Source organism: Haliotis asinina, chromosome 6 (genome assembly GCF_037392515.1).
Source record: "Haliotis asinina isolate JCU_RB_2024 chromosome 6, JCU_Hal_asi_v2, whole genome shotgun sequence".
NCBI classification, from domain to species: Eukaryota; Metazoa; Mollusca; class Gastropoda; order Lepetellida; family Haliotidae; genus Haliotis; species Haliotis asinina.
The window spans coordinates 62605294-62628920 of record NC_090285.1 but is presented as its reverse complement, the minus strand read 5'-3'; the positions used below and the strand labels follow the sequence as shown (position 1 = coordinate 62628920).

The following is a 23627-nucleotide window of genomic DNA, read 5'->3' as shown; positions in this document are numbered from 1 at the left end:
GCTCTTGTGGTGAGACCAGTTTCTTGCAAACCGTAAGCAAACAGTTTAAAGTTAACAACATATCATTCTGTGACTCCAGTATTTGTTTACGGTGACCGCCACGTAGCACAACATCGGATTCCAGGTATTCCTTGGCCAGCATCTATGGTTCGACAAGGATCTACAGACGTCCAGGAGGTAGCGGAACCTTGTAGTGTTGCATGCACAACTCAACGTCATCCTTTTTGGGAATGAAAGTGCAGCTGGATGTGTTGGCATCAAAAGTCTTGGGAGAACAGAACTCATCATTGTTACTTGCAATTTGAATGAGGTGCGGAACTAGGGCGACATCAGTAAAAATCACGTTCGATTCTGTGTTCGACTCAAATGCAAACCACCTACCTAAGATAATATCCTTCATGTTAAGGAACGCTTGTTTTTAATATGTTATTGCATTAAATACCGCAGTACATATAATTTACACATTTGGAGAATACATTAGTGTATACTCATGGTTATTATGACTAAAATATTTAACATTTCCATGTTTTTTGTGAGCCCTATTTTGTATTTTTGATAATGTCCGCCGCCTTTTCTCCTATCATGATGGTCGGGGCGTTTGTGTTTCCTGACACGACGGCCGGCATGATAGAGGCGTCTGCAACTCTCAGTCCCGCAATACCCTTCACTCTGTAAAATATAACATTTCAACCATCATTCACATCAATGTTACAAGAGTCAGGAGTGACATGTCACAGGGCCAACCAGACGTTTATCATTTGGGAATCTTAAACAAAACTACCTATATAAGTTCAGGTAGGTAAATCCGTTTATAAAGAAATTGGTTCTTTGATCAACACTATGACTGAACCTCAAGTTCAACGACTGGGCCAAATTATCTTGTTTGGGTTTTGTCAAGCAGAGTAGAAATTCTGATTCACATAACAAACAAATCCGCAAAGAGTGGAGCACAACTAAGATGCCTAGTCCTTGTCCAAATATGTTACCCTCAAATTGTGAAAATTAGGAGAAAGACTACAATTTCAAATATTGTTTTCTCAGCAGACTTCAAGTGAACCTCTGAAAATAGATTTTAATGGTTACAAATGTCCCATGGATCAGGGAATTGTTTTCATCAAATTTGGTATGTTAGACATTTTGGGAGATTTTAAAATTCAATCACCTCAGTTGAGGATCAACCACTGTAGTGGGGTCACTTGGCTTCCCCATTTTGCACGTGGAGGTTGGATGGTAGACTGTTACGGCCAGTGCCCGGATGTAACACTCCCAGTATGCATCAGTGTCGTACTTCATAGTGGTGCATGTCGGGAAGCGCCAGTCATTAAGCTTGGCTCCTATTTCTTTGAAAGCCTTGGTCTGATGAAGTTTTTGGACGACACGAACTCCTAGTAAACGAACATGTCCGATGTAATCGACTGCATATTTCGAGGTATTGTTTACGGAGATCTGTTCAAATTTTACCTTCACAATATGTATTTCGAGACAGATGAAATACTGCCTAAGTGTCAGTTCAAGCATATAACACCCATATAGTGGGAATATTGCTGAGTGAGGCAGAAAACTAAACTCACTCACTCACTCAGTCACTCACTCACTCATAACGATGCAAAGAGACCCCAGGTTGTCCGGAATCGATGGGTGAAGCGCGTGGCCAGTCTACGCACAGAATCAGTTTCATCGCCAGGCACTACATGTGCTCCATCTGATCTACCTTTCAGAAACCAAATGAGTTTGTTCATTCCCGTGCACAGCCTACCTCTCGTGAACCCGTTTTTCTGCACCGGCCCAACTTATCTCTATTTGCAAGTACACAATTCCTATTAAATGATGTTCTCTGACCTTAAGGAGATCCTGGTTGAAAGTTGTTACCAACAGTATGTAAAACTGTTTTAACTGTTTTAGCCCTTCAAATTCTTAACAACCGATGTTGTTTTTACCTCTGATTAAAGTTTTGACGTCATCTGGATGAGACAGGTAGTTTGGGTCGATGACAGGATACTCGAATGGGTTGGTGCTTCTCAGGCGGATTGTACCTACACTCTTTGGACGGAGTAAAGTTGGGAGAGCCATGAATCCTTCTTGGGCTGATGTCAAGTTCAAATGGTCGACTATCTGAACAAAAAACATATGGTTGATATTTCCAGAACTTTTCAAGTCATGCTAGAGCCAGTGGGCGTTGTCAGAAAGGATGTTATACTTTCACCGAAAAGGTAAGGCCTATACATTGATTAGACCAGCAACTTTGTGGTACCATCCGAAATGTGGATCAAGGGTCTAAAGCTGGCCTGCAATACCTAAAATGTCACATCAGATATTCCACACATATTCTTCACGCAACGGTTACATGCCTTGAAATCGTGATACACATTCAATTTCGTTGGCATGTATCCCAAGGAAACTCTTCGATAGTTATTACCTATCAAGATTGCAATTGGAGAAAAAGCATATTTACCTTTTGGTCAACGTTAATCATCCAGGCTATGCCGTTATCCATGGGAACACAGTAGAACTGAACCTGAACATCTGGACATGGCTCCTCGGATGTGGTCTTCAGAAATGCCATGGCTTCTAAACCTCCGCTTGATGAGCGGAAACCTACAGTTAAATTCAAGTCACAAATCTGTCAATGCTATTTACTCAACAGGAGGCAATACTGTAAGTGTACCACGGCCGAGTACCTGACCATGCTTTAGAAAGGACGTCATATGTTTTCGCACGACCATGTATATTTCGTGTTACATGAGGCACTTCCGCAAAATCCTATTCTCAGTCGTCCAGTGGTAAGGTCAACTGCCAAAATGTGGTTGCCTCTGCACAGATATGTATCGATTAACCTGTCTAAACCTTCCTTTAAAACAGGCGAATTTTAATGTATGTATTTGAATTGTCTTGTATATTCTTTATATTCCGTTCGAATGTAGAGATAATTGCTATGGGAATGTACAGAAAAAAACCCAAATACGCTGTAATTATAGACTGATAGGAAATTGAAAACGTTGACAAACTTCCTCAGGGTCTGCACCTGAATAATTTCTCTCATGCGGTTCCAGCATTGTGATACATATACTTTAAGGAAATACAACATACCAGATTTCAGTACACGATATTCCAGTAAAGTCAGCGTTGAGTCTCTTTTCTTTTCCGTGAGGGACACAGGCTTTTGAATTGTCGACATTGTGGGAACGAGCAGGTGATCATGTAAGTTTTCACCAACTGGGAGGTTTGCTTGAACTGGTATCTGTACATTTTAGGCAATATTCAGTAAAAGTGACAGCCACTACCATAAACCCATGGTTAATGAATCACTACTACAGGGCAGTGATACTAGATGTTCGCAGAAGCTTACAGCAATTTACTTTTATTTCACCACTTATTGAAACGGGCTATCGTCCAGGGCGTGTATTATAAAAGCACTTTTCATTAGTAAGATTATCAAACTCCTTATTCGGGTCGAATATGTTAAACTGGTGATGAAATCTGCCATAACCATGTTTAAACACTGTGAACTTTTGACACAATTCAGAAACCCGAGCATATATTCATTACACGTTTGGATTGCAACAAACGATAAAACTCGAACCAAGAGAGACGTATTGCTGCGTTCGGTACGAGTTCATTACCAAGTGTCTGTCTCAAATATAAAAGATAGTCTTTATTACAACGAAGAAAGTTTTTTTTCCATTTGAAAACGTTTGATGAATACATAACGCTATGTCAACTCTCAATACCTTTAATAGTCAGTCTAGGCCTCAACAATAGGTCCAATAATATCGAAGCAACGTAACTGCACAATGCAAGTTGACAAACTTTAATACATTTCCATTTTCCTATCTTGCATGCATCGCTGAGCCTGGCGACCATAGCTACAGCTACATATCTGCTTTTCAGACACTCAAGACAATTTGACAAGGAGTAACCAACTATACATAATCTGAGATTTACTGAGATAGAAATAAAGTCCTGCAAGTTTCTATGTGACATATTTGGATTTGAATGTTCTGGCAAGAAATAAACTACACAGGCACAAAGTGTCCTCCTGTTCCAAGTGTTCTGTTTCCTCAATGCTAGTGGTTTCTGCTTGGCTTTAGAAAATCATGGCCTTGAAGTTCAACACACGAATGAGTTATATCAACGATCTGATATAATCACAAAACAGTCAAATGGGCAATTTGTTTCTGCACTTGTACTTGCCTAAACAAGAAATCTACTCAAAAGCAAAGTAACAGTGACACACAAACATCAAACGAAATCAGTGTTGAAACGTTTCTGGCGTGAATGAAACGGTGTCGCGTGGAAAGAATAAAGTCATATTATGATTAATAATAACGATTAGCAGTCCTGAACAAAACCGTCCTGGCATAGGAATAACTGTTGATTTTTTCGTCTTTCATTGATAATCATTATGTTGGATAACAACAAACATACTTGCAGCTGTGATGGTCATGGTGAGAACGGCAAGTCGAGTTAGTAATTTGATCAAACTACATCAGTAAGCTGATATTTCATACCTTCATCTCCTCCAAATGTTTTTTCGGCCCTATACCAGACAGCATCAACAACTGTGGCGACCCAATTGCACCAGCTGACAGAATCACCTCCTTTGATGCTCTCGTTCTGTGCATGCGGTTATCCTTGATATACTCGACTCCAACAGCCTTCTTATTTTCAATCATAACCTGTAACAACAAGGGTTTGACTGGTAATGTTTGAAATGCGGTTAATTTGTAACCTACTTCCAAGTCTCGTCTGAATGGTCTGCGTGCGCACACATGGACGGGCGGACGGACGGATTGATTATGATGGGTGGGTGGATGGATGGATGGATTGTTAGATGGATGGATGGTTGTTTAAGACAGTTGAAGGGTCAAGTACACTACCTTTGTGACGTGACTGTTGGCCAGCACGTGCAGGTTGGGTCTGTCTATGACTGGCCACAGAAATCTCTTTGAAGTACTCATTCTTTCCCCATTCCCAACTGAAACCTGCGATCTGCTAAATCCTGAAAACGTAACAGCTCCCTGGCAATGCGCGATAGTTTCTTGCAGTAAATCATAATTATCTTATTAAGAATGGTTGAGACAGATGACTGCTGCGGAACTCTTTACAATTTACGGTAAGAGAGGAAAGTACCCAGATTTATGCTATTTTAAATGGATAGAGACATACAAATCCAGACACAAAAATTGACTGACTGATTAACTACAAACAGGGTGCCACAAGAGAGAAACTGCATGCAAACAAACCAGTCATCTGTTGAAGACCATCTAAGGACACTCCATAATGAGAAAGTGTACACAAACAGATCCAAAGCTCGTGAAAGCAAATGTGTCATATGGCACTTACTAAGAAATGAAAGTTTTGCTGACTGTGTTGTACATATTTTGTGCACAGAAACAGTGCATCTGACTAACCTTGATATTTTCACTGCGGAGAATCGTCTTTTCCAGACAACCCAGTAACACAATACTCGATGGCGCTGTCACATATTTAGCTGAAACTAAAATCTGCTGCGTACTGATGCGCAGTGACAGAACAGAAGAGACCTAACGGAACTGACACCAAGTGCCTTTCCAGAATGGAAAAGACACGCATCCCGATACCAGACTACACACAACTACATAGTCATTCGCATTCACACGCTTGCCTTCCTGATTTTCTCCGTTGTAGTCTGTTTCCTTGTACCCGAGTTCAATTCCCGCCTTGACGAAGTAGTCAGCGGCCGGTATTGCATGCGTTTCTGTCACAATCAGTGGGCCCCAGTGACCATGGTATTCTTGAAAAGGGATGATAAATAACTGAAACCAATATCTGTTACAAGTGCTTTCATGCAATGTTAGGTAAACGGACAACGTGCGTGAATATAGTGAGGGTGAGTGTTTAACGGGGTTTTTGACGGGTCGTTCTTCATATTCATAGTTAACATAAACAAGCCAGGGAGCACCGTATTTCTGGGTTTGGGTTTGTCTTGTCCTATCAGACGAACTGTCCGAAGCTAAACGAACCGACATCACGTTAAAGAGTTACACCTTTAAGCTGTTAACTGATAACTCAATCCTCGTTTGACCTTGGATGCATAAAAATCTCTTAGATAGCTCAAATACACTCACAACGTGTCACCAACATTTTATACATAAACATAAAGTGGTTTAGTCAAATTATGCTAGCTGACAATGATAGTGATAGTCACAATGAATATTTTACAGAAAAGACGTTTTGAGACTACCCTTTTAATCCGTGAAACCCTCGTCTGTTGTTTTATAGTGCACACACACACTGGCCTCTGCATGCATTAAAACAAGTTTATGAACGTTTATTTAACACCTTTTCCTCTACAACATGTCAAAGAATGAGATTATTGTGACCATTTTGTTTGATCAAATACATAGCTTTCAATGCTCGCTAAGGCTAACCGTCGCTTTTCGACGTGTAGTCAATCTGCAATCTATAGGTACAAACGGACTCTAGTTTCATGATTTTAATGTAGATCCGGTGGTATTAAATTCAGATATCTACTCATGATCATATTCCAGTTCTTGGATTCCTTACTCAACATTCGGCTGAGTGGTTTAAAGGCTAGAGCATGTCTTTCTTTGGGCTTTCCACTGAACATTGCTCGATATATACGAACGATGTCTCAGCTGATAATTAACTGCACTTAAGTAATACTGACTTTAGAACGTCGAAATTTGTAGTAATACAGAAATGGACATGGAATAACAATTACCTGAGTTTTTTAATCTCTCTATTTGTATGTCTTCCGACTTTTTGAAGTACGGGAGAACATCTTGGTAACTCCATCCTTCACATCCATTGGCTGCCCAGTTATCGTAGTCATGGCGATGACCTCTGACATACTGCATGTAGTTCAACTGACTGGTTCCTCCCAAGACTTTACCGCGGGGCCATGCTCCCCTCTGAAAAGCAAATGTGTCTTCTTGAATACTAATTCATATTATCACTTGATGTTGTTAGTGTTCACCAGTGGATACAGAAGATAATATTTTCTCTTACTGTTGACGCCATTGGAGCCATAAAGTAACTACATTTGTTTCACTCAATGGGAATGAAAAATAAACCACGTGGAATTCAAATTAAAGCACCGATGCGCAACTGCTTTAAAACATGATCCTTTTCTTTAAAGTAACAAACCGCTTGACATACACAAAGAGTTCTCTATAAAACCCTAATTCACTGTATGATCCTGATTATGTCATCCAAATGTTTCTATCAAGTAAATACATTTATTTCACTGAACAGGAATGAAATAAGTACATGAACTTCAAATTAAAATACGCGGCTGCAAAACTGGCTAAGGCACGGCCATTTCATTAACGCGTGAAAACCTTTTGACATTCAGAAAGAATTATCTGCAAAATCAAAATCATTGTATTATCCCGATTATATCGTCCAAATGTTTCTGTAATGATACGATATTAACACTGGCTCGACGAAAGGAGAGCATATGCGTCCACCCTACCCTTGCACTAGAAACAAACACGAGGCAAGTGAGCTGTTCACTGATTCGTCACCTCTGGAAATGTCTGCCACTTATCAACAGAAATGTTTGAGAAAACCGTACTTTATTGATGCATCCTAGATCCCTTGGCAATTTGAAATGTTTGTAGAAAGAACAAGGTTAACATTGCTCTAGAAAACAAGGAATGTATAGTCACAGATGTTTCGAAAACAGTCATATGTATGAACACAAATGTTTTTGGAGGTATATGTTATCGTACACGTACGTATCGTCGACCTTCACGGAGATGGCATGCATCTCAATGCTGCGCTAACTGATGCGTGTTTTTGACCTTGCCTTCTCTGTTAGTCCTGAATGGGCATGTTGCTGGGGTTCGGTCAAATAGGCCCAGTCAAATATCCCTTTCTGATTCAAGCCCACCAACACAGGAACGTCCAGTGTCTCTTGGTTTCGGTCATCACCACCAGCCTCAATAAGCAGGACAGTCACGTGACCATTCTCGGACAGACGGGACGCCAGAACAGATCCTGCAGACCCTGCCCCTACTGTGACGTAGAATATATGTTATAATACCTTATACTGGGGAGATCACACACGAGATCACACACAGTGATCATCTTGGTTCATCACATATCAGCTTTATTAACAGAAATAGAATATATGCTCATGAAGAATGTTTTATGAAAATATCATGCCTGTTGTTTCGTTCTTCTTGTTACTTCGTCCCGACCAAAGTGTATATTCATGAATGTTACGATTACGACTGCATGATCATATTTGCCAAATACTCTCGTACACTCGAGGTGTACAAACTTATACATCAACACTTATACATCAAATGGTAGGTGGAAGAGTCTATGCTTGACCTCGAGGGAGATATCAGAAAGGAGCTTCACTTATTTTATCCATGTGGGGCTCGGCTTGACGATCCAACGCTTTAACCACAAGTCTACACGTCTGTATGCTTGACTCTGCTCAATATTTTGACACATTATGATTAAAATCAAGGAGTGGGTTATAATTGTTTGGTTACAATTTTTTTTTTCATAATTAATTAGAAATATATATATATCCTGGGCCTTGTTTATTCTAAACGTTCACCATGGCGGCCATCTTGGAAACTAAGCGAGTGAGTTAAAATTAAAATTTATCTTCACATCGGCATTACTACAACCATACCGTGACGAGAGTAATTTAATTTATATCAGTATTAAAGTTAATAAATTCAGAACGTAAAAAAACTGTCTTCGAAGGACAGTAGAAATACTAGCCTATCACAGATGTGTGTGAACATAAAAGTAGTTATATAACTAAAACATTGTAATTAATAAAGAAGACAATACAATATAAACCACGGGCTATAGATCACCAACAACTGAAAGTAGTCCACCATACTAGGGACCATGGGGACTTACAGTACCTTGGCCACCTACATGGTCCCTAGCTGGATTTACACCATCCCTTCAGTTATTGGTGATAGAATACAAATCTAGCCAGAAATTAGAAGCACACATATTCTACGATTTAAAAAGTTAAAATTTACTTCAGATGTGTTGAGACTTACGTGGAGGAGGAGGACAATAATTTTACAATACCCCAACCATCTTTGAGGGTACAGCCACTAAGAATCTTACGAATCTTACTAATCTAAACTACCACTAATAAAAAAAGTATCTGTTTACAAATCATTTAACAAATCTAATTAAACGAGAACTAATGTTACCAAGCAAGATTCGTCAAGTTCGTGATTTAAAATAATAAACTTATCTCCTCTGATGGAGTATTATTGGAAAGTAAAATGGAAGATCTATACAGTTACTAATATACATGTAACGGAATCGCAAAGGGTTTGGGCAGGTGATAAAGGAAATACCCTGTTACTCACTCATATATGACCGGAAAGTCTGTGAGTTTATTTTTTCGTCGCTTTCAGACTATGTACAATGTACATATAAATGTATGTACCTCCCTAATTTATACACAAACCAGTTATACGTATCCTTTCCGGTGGTCGTTGAAACAGTGCTGCTGTAACTGAACTACATAATAAAATGTTAACATGATTTTATCCTACAAGAATTGTTGAATCAATTGAGTACTGCAATAACCAAAATGATGGTATAGTAGTCTTTTGGAGATGAACTCCAGAAATAACTGAATATACCAATTTTACCTATGATATAGTCATAAGACGTCCTCAGGTCGGGAGAAAGAACTCCTTTGTCGTTTTCACGTAAGACGAAGACACTGACGAGGATGGCGAGGATGGCAACATTGACGACAAGTAGCAGTGACGTTGAAAAGTCCATGTTTTTTCTTTTCTGAAAGGCGTCAAATAGACAGTGAAGCATTTCCGTCGTTTAGAGAGTAACCATCCTTTTGTGCATTTTGCTGTAAGTCAAGCAATTTACGAACAGCTTTCTGCCTAAATGGAAACTAGGATTTATCTCTGTTGTTACTCCCTGACAACACCACCTTCAGTTTGTGTGAGTATTAAGTCATGTTATCCTGTATGGTAAAGGCATATATCGAATGGTCTGCTGGATAGTTCGCTAGATTGTGTGAAACCTTGCCTTAATCACTGCTTTCACTCAGTCACACAAACTGCGATGATGCACAGAAACTGAACGGGAAATACATGAGTAATCCGATCATGACATGATAGTTCCCAAGTTGAAACTGATGCAGTATTTAACAGTCAGTCAGAAGTCGACATGAAGTAATGAATAGAAAGAAACACTTACATAATCGTTGTGTACCTCTTAGAAGGAACAGCAAACGACGAGATCTGTGTCAACCGTTCTAGGACAAACCGTGCTGAGCTATATGTAAATAGGTTACAAACTAGATCAGTCAATGTATTTCAACAGTAGGTCAATCACCTTGTGTTACCTTGAATGCAGTAGGTACAGCTACCCAGTTCTAACAAATGTGAACTAATCTAACCTCAGGGAATGGTGGCCCACTCTGCCTGTTGCACTGCTGTGTATCATTGCTGAGCGTTTAGTTATATAACAAACTAAACTTGCAAACTGAAGAGCGCCTGGCCTGACCTAAAAACCACATTCAAGCGCCATCAGGCAAAAGCTGAAAACACAATAGTGACGTACCTAGGCTTTAAACATGTAAGAGTGTTACATCTCAGTTACCACCTGTTTGTCCTTGACATGCAATACGCCAGCACTATCAACCCCGCTCCACCTCAGCTGTATTGGATAACCATGTCGCGCTTGCCTGGGCGAAAAATGGGGATGGTCATGGTGACGGAGACAGATATACAGAGACTACAAGAAAAACGATGTGACTAGTGTGTGAGTGAAATTGCTCCTAGTGTGGTGTCAAAGTATTTGACTTAAAATATATTTTCGTTTAGTTTGACGCCTTTGGATTCAGAAGGTAAAATAAGATAAGATATGATAATACTTTATTATCCCGAAGGAAATTTTGGTTACATCGTAAAACACAAGAGACAAAACAAAACAAGACATTTCAGTAAACACTGAAATAGTAAACAAAGTAATAGATAAGAACACTAAAACAGGTGAGGATATGATGAACTGAAGTGATGAGGTAAAAAGCGGTTATGTAAAATGGTATGTGTGATGGCATGATAATGAATATATATACTAAGCATTAACTGTTGTTAAGGTAATGAATATCGGCTGGTACAAAAGAAGGAGCGTGTTTGTTCTAGCTATCGGCATGTCCAGACGACATGATGGAAAAAATTCAAAGTCGTAGGTAAGAATTTGAGAGCTGTCGTTTACAATTGTCTGCACTCTCTATGATTTGCAGCTCGTAAAGTAGGCCGATAGATGTTACTGACCCAGTGCACATGATTTTGCGTACTTTGTTAACAATTTTGTTGAGCTGTTTTAATTTGAACAGACAGGTTACCAAAAAGGGTGAAAATGCTTTGTGTAAATGTTTTGTATAATCTATAGGCGTTCTTGACTGTCCAATGTCAAAGGTCAGTTATGTTCTCTCCCTGTTTTGCAGTTCCCATGCTGATATAGGTGTGGTAGTGATGGCTTAAGATTGCAACTATTAAAATCGCTCAGGATGAATTTGGGAGCATCCGCCGATAGCATTTCCAATTTCATGAGTTCCGACAGTTCGTAAGAGACTGCTAGCGTCTGGGTTGCTCCGTCTTTGTTGTTGTCCATGAAGTGTTCAGAAATCAGCACAAGTGAGAAAGCCTCACAGACAGTTCTCAGCAATATCTTGTCAGACATACTTCGTCACTGTTTATGCTCAAAATCGGTATTTTGTCGGCATTAAACACATAAAAACAAGCAAAAGGACGAGAGCTGTTAGTGACCAAGAATGTTTCTTGTTGTTTTTGGTCGTTTTGTTATTTGACAATAAATGATTGTAAAGGGAAGAATGGATATGAAAGATGTGTCTACAAACATTAAGTTCTTAAATGACAGTTTGTCAAACAATTCAAACAATTATCAAATGAAACAAAGACAAAGACCCAAATGTATTAGCTGACGACTGGAAAACGTTCAAAATTTGACAAATGCCATTACTGACAAAGGTTTTTCTGTGAACACTGATCATATGATTTCAACAATTGACATTTGTTTATATAGTATGTTATGATAAGTTCCTTGTTTCCATACGTTTCTAATGAATTTTCAGTAAAAGATCACAATACGAACTGATGGCATACCTGGCAGAGTATTCGCTTTGATCTCAAGTAAGCGTTCAGAAACATATTGCGAGATATACCAGAATGCGCATGATATTGTGCTGTTGATACACTAAGTATATTCTTTTACGCGAATTTGATTCCATATCCATGGAAACGTAATGGAAGATGTCATTGTTCATTCGCTAACTTCAGTAAAGTATTCAAGAACATTCTTACATTAAGAAAAGGTGCCCATGGCAAATCTTCACAATTATCCAAGAACTTTCATTTTAAATGGAAGCTCTCGTATACAAATTAGGGGGAAAATACGACAACACAGGTGTGTCAGCATATTACAACTATTTTGTGCTTCATCTTCTCATGAAGACTAGCGCGGAACAAAGCTTCCTTTGATGCAAATAATATACTCTTCGAAATTAAACTACTTCAAGAAAGTTTAAGAATGAACAACAGGACATCATGTCTGAATTATCTGGAGCAGGAATGAAACAATAATTTTATGTAGCTCACTGGTCTGGAAGACACGTTTCTAACTTGGAAGCGATTGGAGATGAGTGTGTAAGACCCTCTTCATGAATGAAGAGGTCATTGCTCTTGACCTCTGCTAGGTCGTCTCTCCCGAAGTCGATCAAAACAGGTCATTTTAATATCGGGATTCATGCCCCCAATACCCTCTCGTGTTAAAAAAAAAATCAACGTTTCAGTTACACGTCACACTGTACGTCACCGCTGTGGAGAACAGTGACGGCTTGTATTCTGCTTGGTCCAATTCATCTAATAACCTATGGATATTTAAAGACGACTCAACCACGTATTTTCATCCAGCTGAGAGATCCTATTTTTCGCTTCATCTGCCACTCTCCGATTCCATCTTGTATAATGAACTTTAATGGATGGTGCGTGATGACCTAAGCAATCAGTCCTGATGATGATTCACCTTTTATGAAGAAGGAACTAAAATATGACCTACTTAAGAACAGTGAATGTCCTATTCACTCGTTTTCCCATATACTTAATGACATTGCTTACGGAACAATTCCACAATCCACAATTCGTATACCATGCTTCAATACTGAATGCAAACAGACCAGAAACTGTAGGAAGTGAAAACGTATTCTCGCAGACATCCTACCAATGTACAATTTGAATAAAGTTAAAATTTTTAAATGCCATGGCCTTTAAACAAAATCAGTCTTGGAAAAATTGTGTATCCAAAATAAATTCTCGCACACTTACTTCATGATGCGGAATATGGAACAAAGACTCAAACTGTAGTGTTCACCATCTAAATAAGGTGACAATTTACTAACCGATAAAGCTGACATTGCGAACATGTTTGGTGAACCATTCTTCTTCTATGCCTCCCAGTTTTTTTAAAAAAATGTCCGAAACAACAGAAGAAGAAAAGAATAGACTGCTCTGGATCAAGTTCATGATACAGAAACAGGGAATGATAATATTCACTATCAGCTCTTGAAGCATTTGCTCGAATCAGGCCTCGAAATCCTTTTGGTTATATCAGGGAGCCTATATAGAGATGGAGAAGAAACTCCTCGAAAAGCCGCTGAACGTATGTCTCGGGTCGTTATGTGACCAGTGTAGCCAATATGGTGGCAGCGTAGTATTCAAGATTGAGCCCGGCTTATTTTCAACAGCTGATTAAGTTCGCTGAGTGTTGTAAGAATTGAAATCCTATATGTAGAAGATGGGTTAACTATTTTGTCACTTCAGTTTAGGTCAAATAATTTGTATTAGTGTCTGTATTAGGACAGTAGATTTGTAGCAAAGTTTCTAGTCGGTATGTTGTAGCTCACTGGCTTCTGTTCTCGATTCACCACGAAGATAGACTAAATTGTGCCGATAAAAACTTCTTTCACACATTCGTTTAATATTTAGAAGGAAAACATACCTTTAGTTGAAAGGTATTTGCAAGTAATAGTGACAGTGTTATTGTTAGGGTGTGACTGTTAGGGTGAGACATTTCGCCGATCTGTTCCGATCGCCATTAAAATGCTATGCGCCGTATTTCTAGTTACTTCCTCAAAAACGATGATTACACGATGCCATTTAGAAAGTGGTCAAATGCAACATATGTCATATTTGGGATTTCACTTTCTTAGTAAAGTACAAATTCTAGTACTTTTTTCGGTTGAGTCCCATCCGGGATTCGAACCCGCACCCTCAGAGTCAGGCACCTAATCACCAGCACACAAAGTCAGCCGCCTAGCCCGCTCAGCCACCGCGACTCCCACTAAAGTCCTCAAAAACATCTCTCACATACACCTTTCATTCATATGAGGGGAATATACTATCAGGTGAAATGCGTTTGCAAGCAATAGTGATAGTTTCATAATCTAAAACAAAATATTAATGTTAGGGTGTATTTGAGGTGTGTGAAAAATGTGACATATCGCCGAACTGCTCTGATCCGCCATTGAAATACTACACGCCGTTGTTTGAGAAATGAGTGTGTCTACTTATTACTGCAAAAACATCTTTCACATACACCTTTAATTCTTATGAGGGGAATATACAATCAGGTGAAATGTGTTTGCAAGTAATAGTTTCAGAATCTAAAACAAAATGTTAGGGTGCATTTGAGGTGTGTGAAAAATATGACATATTGCCCATCTGCTCCGATTCGCCATTGATGCTTGAGGGTTATAGTACCATAACTTCTTTCTTTCTTGTTGATCTTATTATTTGACAAAAGGGGAAAGGTGTTTTAAAACGCTTTGGGACAGTTTTACACTTTATTTTTGAGGACAGTGTGACAGTGTCAGTTAACATTTTGTTAATGTCCATTCCATTCCCCACATGCAATGAGATATCTGAATTAATTATTAATGTAAACAAAAATGTCTCAAAGTAGTTTTTTTAAAAGGACAGCTGATGTTAACACGTGTTCTCGCGATACTTTAATTTTGCGTTCTTTAACATGTTTTCGGAGGGAAGGCCGCGGTGTATCGTTTATTCTTTCATTCATTCAGATATGTACTTCTTTCTTTAATTTTTCTTCTTTATTTCTTTCATTCATTCACATAATTCTTGCTCTTAATTCTTACTATAATTCTTTCATTCATTTATTGTAAAATTCCGACTGATACAATTAATTGGCTGAAGTTCTGTTAAACACAACTGAAATTGCGCTGGGAACGTGCCAAGTCACCGTGTGCGTTGGAGCATGACGAGGCACACGTTAATAAGTACAAATGGTAAAGAAAGCCAGCGAGTGACCAATCCCTGTTGTAGAATATCCCTGGTTATATATCATCAAATATGGACTTCGTGATGTAATGAAATTGTTCATCCTATTCCAAACCCTACCCGGTATCGCACAAATCCATGTCATTACAGATCCATGTCAGAGCATGCTGAAGACAAGTTACCTAGTATCGTTTAACTAATATATAGCTTAATAACTAATATATAAAATGGCTTCTGGAAAAATGGCGTCGATTTTCTTTGATTTGAAGAACTGTGATGCAACCTGTAGGATTTACAAGATTTCAGTTTTAGAGGTCATTTACCTCATGTTATCTTCTAACCCTCAACAGAACCAGTCAATTTCAGGTCCTGTTGGGGAAAACCCTGCCTGATCATTACATTGAGGTCATGGTGTCCCACAAGGCACTATTTTGTCTGTTACTTTGTTTAGTTTTAAGATAAATAACCTACTCTTTCAAACGTTCTTAGTAATTCAGCTGACGGATCTCCTTTTGTGGTTTATCTTGATGTTTGATGTCGTGGTAAAATATGCATGCAACTAAGAGGCAGTTACAACTCTGCCTAAATAAAATTTTAAATTTGGTTGTTACTAACACACAAACTAATTGTGTGACTTTTGATTGTGAACATAACCCTCATAAAGACCCATGACTAATTTTAAATGGCACTCCTATCCACATGTTCCAGGAGACCAAGTTCTTGGGTCTGAATTTCTACTCTAAATAAAGTTCTAATTCATACTGAGGAGGGGATCAAGCTACCCTCCTACACCTTAACGGAACGCGCATATGCACGAAACGTGATAGTGGCACCTTATGCATCGTATATGGCAGAGACTACAAAAGCAGTCTAAAAGTATTAGATTCTGTCCACCACCAAGGTCCAAGATTTTGTCGTAGGTCCTTTACCACCGCATTTGTTGACAGTCTCAAGGCCAGTGAGCCATCTCCCAACCAGTAGTATGACATTACCTTTACAGTATATAACAAAACTATATTCTAACGAATCTAACTCGTCACATTCACTTAAGGATTGACTGTATGTTTCTTTCGTTGCATTGAGGTATGAAACTAATAACCAATGTGCAAACTTTTGTAAGAATCTGCGCAAACCAATGTGCAAACTGTATGAATCCGCGTTGCCGATTTTCACAAAAGTTTGCACATTGGTTTTTAGTTTCATACCTCAATGCAACGAAAGACATACACCGTCAATTCTTATAATTAAATTCAACAACAAATACTAAAGGCTTTCAGCAATATTTCTTTAAACATAATCAAATTCATCGAAACAGGTGTCTTTGTTACCTCCGACTAACAATTTCGGGGTAAGAATTCGGTAATGGCGTGACATGACTCAGGTGACTCATTTACATAAAATGACACGCCTACCAAACCATTAGCCAATCAGCATATAGCACCCCCAAACTTCTGTCAATCAACCAAGCTAACATCGGGTGACGAATCAAAAACGAACAACACAACGTGACGCGTTCCGGTAGCAGCAAAGTTTCAAGTTCAAACATTTGAATTATTACCAGCGAACTGAAAGACTCAGTTTGAAAAGTGAGAATTGGAAATGAAGCCCGATGACATGTTAGTGGAACTGAGATTGTTAGTGGCAGCAGTCTTTGCGCAAGTGGAAAGAGGCTGTGATGTGACTGGGATTGCAATGCCATGAACCGATGTTCCATTGTGCGCATGCTCTTGTCGAGGCGTTACAACGTTGTTAATGCTCACAGATAATTTTGAGTTGTTTGTTTATTTTAACCACAATATATCACTTCAATGTTTATCCAAAATTCATTAGGGTACCTGAGTGTAAGTTAATTCCTCGCTGTGCAAGGGTATTCCCCGACATTCCTCGGGTCCGAAAGTAGTCCGGTTCGGTGGGCGTGGCTTAGCTTTTTAGATTCATTGAGAAATGAAATCAAAAGAAATGTTCCCAGTTAACCAATCAGATTGCCAGAATTTTAATAAACACATTAAATATTTAATTATTCTTTTTTAAACATCTCTTTTAGGATTTGTACAGCAAAAAGTATTTTCTTGCTTCGCCTCTAGGAATAACAGTTAAACACTGACAACAAAAATGAGAAACGAAAGAATTAGATTATCCCCTTTTGAAATTGGTAATCAGTTTACTTCAAACATATATAAATAAAATCATAATTGTCGAAAAGATTTGAAATTGTTTGATAATCAATACTTAAAGTCAAAATGACATGTAATTGACAGTGCGATCCGAAAGTAAGTAACGTGCATGGCCTTCTTGAGCGTTGACAACAGCGTTCCATCGTCTGTACATGGAATGGATGAAACTTTTGATGGAGGCCATAGGAACTTGCGCCGAGACTTGTTAGTTCAGCTGCAGTTCCGGCCTTGGTCGCACATCACTGAGCCTTGTCTGAATCTCGTGCCACAAGTGTTCTATCGGGTTTTACGTCTGGACTGAGGACAGGCCATTGAAGAGATTCCATGCCGTACTGACGGTGAAAGTCTCTAGTTGCTCTAGCAGCATGGGGACCCGCGTGGTCCTGCTGGAACACGTGGTTTCCATGACGACCAAAATGTTGCACGACGAAGGGTCTCAGCGTTTGATCAATGTAGTGGGCAGATGTTACACCAATTCCTCTACCAAGACAAATATTCTGGAACACCATAGGGCCTAGTTTGTGACTGAGAGCAATAGCACCCCTATCCATTATGCCCGGACCTCTACACGAGTCTCTTTCCAAGACACAATCATCTCTATTATCAGCGGTCACGACGCACTACTGGCTTTCGTTGGTGAAGACTACAGTTTGCCACTCCCGGTGACTAAATTCCAATGATGTGTGGAACGCTGGAGACGAGCAGGGCGATGTCGAACAGTGAGGATCGGATCCCGGTAAGGCCTGCGGCATCTGATGTTTCTCTGCCCCAAACGTGAAATGTGCACAAAAACCTCATCACTTTAGTAACTGCTTTTTGACATGTTTTTGTATCAAATACAAAATCTGAAACAAAAGTTGCTTGAGCATTGGCTACGAACCAAGTCTAGCTAACATTTAAAAAGTGAAAAAAATATTATATTAAGACGAAGCATATCTGGCAACATTATTGGTCAGGTGACGTTTTTTTTGCGGTTCAGTATATAATGCAGAGTGTCTGTAGCATCCTCAATAGAATTTTTAAGTCCAGTAGAACAGTATACCAGAATGATTTCGTCTTGAGTAGCTCTTCTTGGTAACATATACTTGTCTCCAGCAGATTTAGCTGACGCAGGCATGTGACTGTATAATTCCAAAACACCAAGTGAAGAGTCAGTTGCACCTCTACACGGAGACGTGGGAGACAACTTCTAGAATGCCGATCAGTAAGACGTCTACATGGAGACGTGTCAGTCAACTTCTAGAATGCCGATCAGTAAGACGTCTACACGGAGACATGGCAGTCAACTTCTGAATGCCGATCAGTAAGACGTCTACATGGAGACGGTCAACTTCTAGAATGCCGATCAGTAAGACGTCTACACGGAGACATGGCAGTCAGCTTCTGAATGCCGATCAGTAAGACGTCTACACGGAGACGGTCAACTTCTAGAATGCCGATCAGTAAGACGTCTACATGGAGACGTGGCTGTCAACTTCTAGAATGCCGGTCAGTAAGACGTCTACATGGAGATGTGGCAGTCAGCTTCTAGAATGCCGATCAGTAAGACGTCTACATGGAGACGTGGCAGTCAACTTCAAGAATGTCCATCAGTAAGACGTCTAGATGGAGACGTGGCAGTCAAATTCTAGAATGTCCATCACTAAGACGTCTACATGGAGACGTGCCAGTCAAATTCTAGAATGCCGGTCAGTAAGACGTCTACATGGAGACGTGGCAGTCAGCTTCTAGAATGTCCATCAGTAAGATGTCTACATGGAGACGTGGCTGTCAACTTCTAGATTACCGATCAGTAAGAAGTCTACATGGAGACTTGGGAGTCAACTTCTAGAATACCGATCAGTAAGACGTCTACATGGAGACGTGGCAGTCAACTTCTAGAATGCCGATCAGTAAGACGTCTACATGGAGACGTGTCAGTCAACTTCTAGAATGCCGATCAGTAAGACGTCTACACGGAGACGGTCAACTTCTAGAATGCCGATCAGTAAGACGTCTACATGGAGACGTGGCTGTCAACTTCTAGAATGCCGGTCAGTGAGACGTCTACACGGAGACGTGTCAGTCAGCTTCTAGAATGCCGATCAGTAAGACGTCTACACGGAGACATGGCAGTCAACTTCTGAATGCCGATCAGTAAGACGTCTACACGGAGACGGTCAACTTCTAGAATGCCGATCAGTAAGACGTCTACATGGAGACGTGGCTGTCAACTTCTAGAATGCCGGTCAGTAAGACGTCTACACGGAGACGTGGCAGTCAGCTTCTAGAATGCCGATCAGTAAGACGTCTACATGGAGACGTGGCAGTCAAATTCTAGAATGTCCATCACTAAGACGTCTACATGGAGACGTGGCAGTCAACTTCTAGAATGTCCATCAGTAGGACGTCTAGATGGAGACGTGGCTGTCAACTTCTAGAATGCCGGTCAAGAAGACGTCTACATGGAGACGTGGCAGTCAACTTCTAGAATGTCCATCAGTAGGACGTCTACATGGAGACGTGGCAGTCAACTTCTAGAATGTCGGTCAGTAAGACGTCTACATGGAGACGTGGCAGTCAGCTTCTATAATGTTCATCACTAAGACGTCTACATGGAGACGTGGCTGTCAACTTCTAGAATGTCGGTCAGTAAGACGTCTACATGGAGACGTGGCAGTCAACTTCTAGAATGTCCATCAGTAAGACGTCTACATGGAGACGTGGCAGTCAACTTCTAGAATGTCCATCAGTAAGATGTCTACATGGAGACATGGCAGTCAACTTCTAGATTGCCGATCAGTAAGACGTCTACATGGAGACGTGGCTGTCAACTTCTAGAATGCCGGTCAGTAAGACGTCTACATGGAGACGTGGCAGTCAACTTCTAGAATGTCCATCAGTAGGACGTCTACATGGAGACGTGGCAGTCAACTTCTAGAATGTCGGTCAGTAAGACGTCTACATGGAGACGTGGCAGTCAACTTCTAGAATGTCCATCAGTAAGACGTCTACATGGAGACGTGGCTGTCAACTTCTAGAATGTCCATCAGTAAGACGTCTACATGGAGACGTGGTAGTCAACTTCTAGAATGTCCATCACTAAGACGTCTACATGGAGACGTGGCAGTCAACTTCTAGAATGTCCATCAGTAAGACGTCTACATGGAGACGTGGCAGTCAACTTCTAGAATGCCGATCAGTAAGACGTCTACATGGAGACGTGGCTGTCAACTTCTAGAATGCCGGTCAGTAAGACGTCTACATGGAGACGTGGCAGTCAACTTCTAGAATGTCCATCAGTAAGACGTCTACATGGAGACGTGGCAGTCAACTTCTAGAATGTCCATCAGTGGGACGTCTACATGGAGACGTGGCAGTCAAGTTCTAGAATGTCCATCAGTAAGACGTCTACATGGAGACATGGCAGTCAACTTCTAGAATGTCCATCAGTAAGACGTCTACATGGAGACGTGGCAGTCAAGTTTTAGAATGTCCATCAGTGGGACGTCTACATGGAGACGTGGCAGTCAACTTCTAGAATGCCGATCAGTAAGACGTCTACATGGAGACGTGGCTGTCAACTTCTAGAATGCCGGTCAGTAAGACGTCTACATGGAGACGTGGCAGTCAACTTCTAGAATGTCCATCAGTAGGACGTCTACATGGAGACGTGGCAGTCAACTTCTAGAATGTCGGTCAGTAAGACGTCTACATGGAGACGTGGCAGTCAGCTTCTAGAATGTCCATCACTAAGACGTCTACATGGAGACGTGGCAGTCAACTTCTAGAATGTCCATCAGTAGGACGTCTAGATGGAGACGTGGCTGTCAACTTCTAGAATGCCGGTCAAGAAGACGTCTACATGGAGACGTGGCAGTCAACTTCTAGAATGTCCATCAGTAGGACGTCTACATGGAGACGTGGCAGTCAACTTCTAGAATGTCGGTCAGTAAGACGTCTACATGGAGACGTGGCAGTCAGCTTCTATAATGTTCATCACTAAGACGTCTACATGGAGACGTGGCTGTCAACTTCTAGAATGTCGGTCAGTAAGACGTCTACATGGAGACGTGGCAGTCAACTTCTAGAATGTCCATCAGTAAGACGTCTACATGGAGACGTGGCAGTCAACTTCTAGAATGTCCATCAGTAAGATGTCTACATGGAGACATGGCAGTCAACTTCTAGATTGCCGATCAGTAAGACGTCTACATGGAGACGTGGCTGTCAACTTCTAGAATGCCGGTCAGTAAGACGTCTACATGGAGACGTGGCAGTCAACTTCTAGAATGTCCATCAGTAGGACGTCTACATGGAGACGTGGCAGTCAACTTCTAGAATGTCGGTCAGTAAGACGTCTACATGGAGACGTGGCAGTCAACTTCTAGAATGTCCATCAGTAAGACGTCTACATGGAGACGTGGCTGTCAACTTCTAGAATGTCCATCAGTAAGACGTCTACATGGAGACGTGGTAGTCAACTTCTAGAATGTCCATCACTAAGACGTCTACATGGAGACGTGGCAGTCAACTTCTAGAATGTCCATCAGTAAGACGTCTACATGGAGACGTGGCAGTCAACTTCTAGAATGCCGATCAGTAAGACGTCTACATGGAGACGTGGCTGTCAACTTCTAGAATGCCGGTCAGTAAGACGTCTACATGGAGACGTGGCAGTCAACTTCTAGAATGTCCATCAGTAAGACGTCTACATGGAGACGTGGCAGTCAACTTCTAGAATGTCCATCAGTGGGACGTCTACATGGAGACGTGGCAGTCAAGTTCTAGAATGTCCATCAGTAAGACGTCTACATGGAGACGTGGCAGTCAACTTCTAGAATGCCGATCAGTAAGACGTCTACATGGAGACGTGGCTGTCAACTTCTAGAATGCCGGTCAGTAAGACGTCTACATGGAGACGTGGCAGTCAACTTCTAGAATGTCCATCAGTAGGACGTCTACATGGAGACGTGGCAGTCAACTTCTAGAATGTCGGTCAGTAAGACGTCTACATGGAGACGTGGCAGTCAGCTTCTATAATGTCCATCACTAAGACGTCTACATGGAGACGTGGCAGTCAACTTCTAGAATGTCGGTCAGTAAGACGTCTACATGGAGACGTGGCAGTCAACTTCTAGAATGTCCATCAGTAGGACGTCTACATGGAGACGTGGCAGTCAACTTCTAGAATGTCCATCAGTAAGATGTCTACATGGAGACATGGCAGTCAACTTCTAGATTGCCGATCAGTAAGACGTCTACATGGAGACTTGGGAGTCAACTTCTAGAATACCTATCAGTAAGACGTCTACATGGAGACGTGGCAGTCAACTTCTAGAATGCCGATCAGTAGGACGTCTACACAGAGACGTGGCAGTCAACTTTTAGAATGCCAATAGATGAGTAGTTAATTATATTCATAATGCAGTAGCCATAAATAGTATATGTAATAGGTAAATACTTAATACCTGAACCATGAAATAAGTCTTTTTCATCATCATAATTATCTTTTCAATATCAGTTTCAGAAAAACAGCATAAGGAAACACCCACTTTGCGTGTGTATATGGTGCTTGTTTAAAATTCAAGTCCCTATACACGTGGATCCGGTTTCATAACGAAGAACATTATATTTTGAATCCCGAATGGGACACATTCCGACGTGAGTAATAGAATCACTACTTTCTGTGGAAGTGTAATCCTGAAAATATAACGTGCTAGATTTGACCAATTTCTAGGTAGGATTGAGTATTCAAGGTCAAGGTTACGTACATCACAAGTTCTTTCAACGACTTTCTTAATGGCCTCTCCTGTGCATGTCAAAGAAACTCCTCCTCGATGTTACAGACTAGAACATGAAGGAGTCGCGTGTTTGTGGTTCATTTTGTAAACATGGTCAACCCATCCGCTACTGTATTCACATAGAAAACGTGCCCGAGACGATCCTGGTTAGAACTGCTCTTCAGCAACCACTTCTTGTTATAGGAGGTTGCCAAACAATGCATTTAGTCGTATCCCATTAGCGTGTATTGCTGCTCCTGATGTTTCTCAGTGGATAGTCTGATCCAGACTCGATTATATACAGACCGTCGAAAATAAGGCTGGAATATTGAATATTGCCGAGTGCT

The 23627-nt window shown here is 40.6% G+C and overlaps 1 protein-coding gene across 1 annotated transcript; it reads right to left on the bottom strand.

Annotated features, from left to right (window-relative positions):
* Window positions 1-361: 361 nt before the first annotated feature.
* Window positions 362-10270, bottom strand: LOC137287744 (alcohol dehydrogenase [acceptor]-like). The gene is made up of 12 exons (XM_067820134.1): window positions 10222-10270; window positions 9651-9798; window positions 7814-8022; window positions 6725-6914; window positions 5645-5773; window positions 4878-4999; window positions 4509-4676; window positions 3088-3238; window positions 2453-2595; window positions 1938-2112; window positions 1163-1385; window positions 362-669 (listed from the first exon to the last, which is right to left on the bottom strand). The coding sequence occupies exons 2-12, from the start codon at window positions 9784-9786 to the stop codon at window positions 540-542; spliced, it is 1776 nt and encodes a 591-aa protein (XP_067676235.1). The 5' UTR covers window positions 9787-9798; window positions 10222-10270; the 3' UTR covers window positions 362-539.
* Window positions 10271-23627: the final 13357 nt, after the last annotated feature.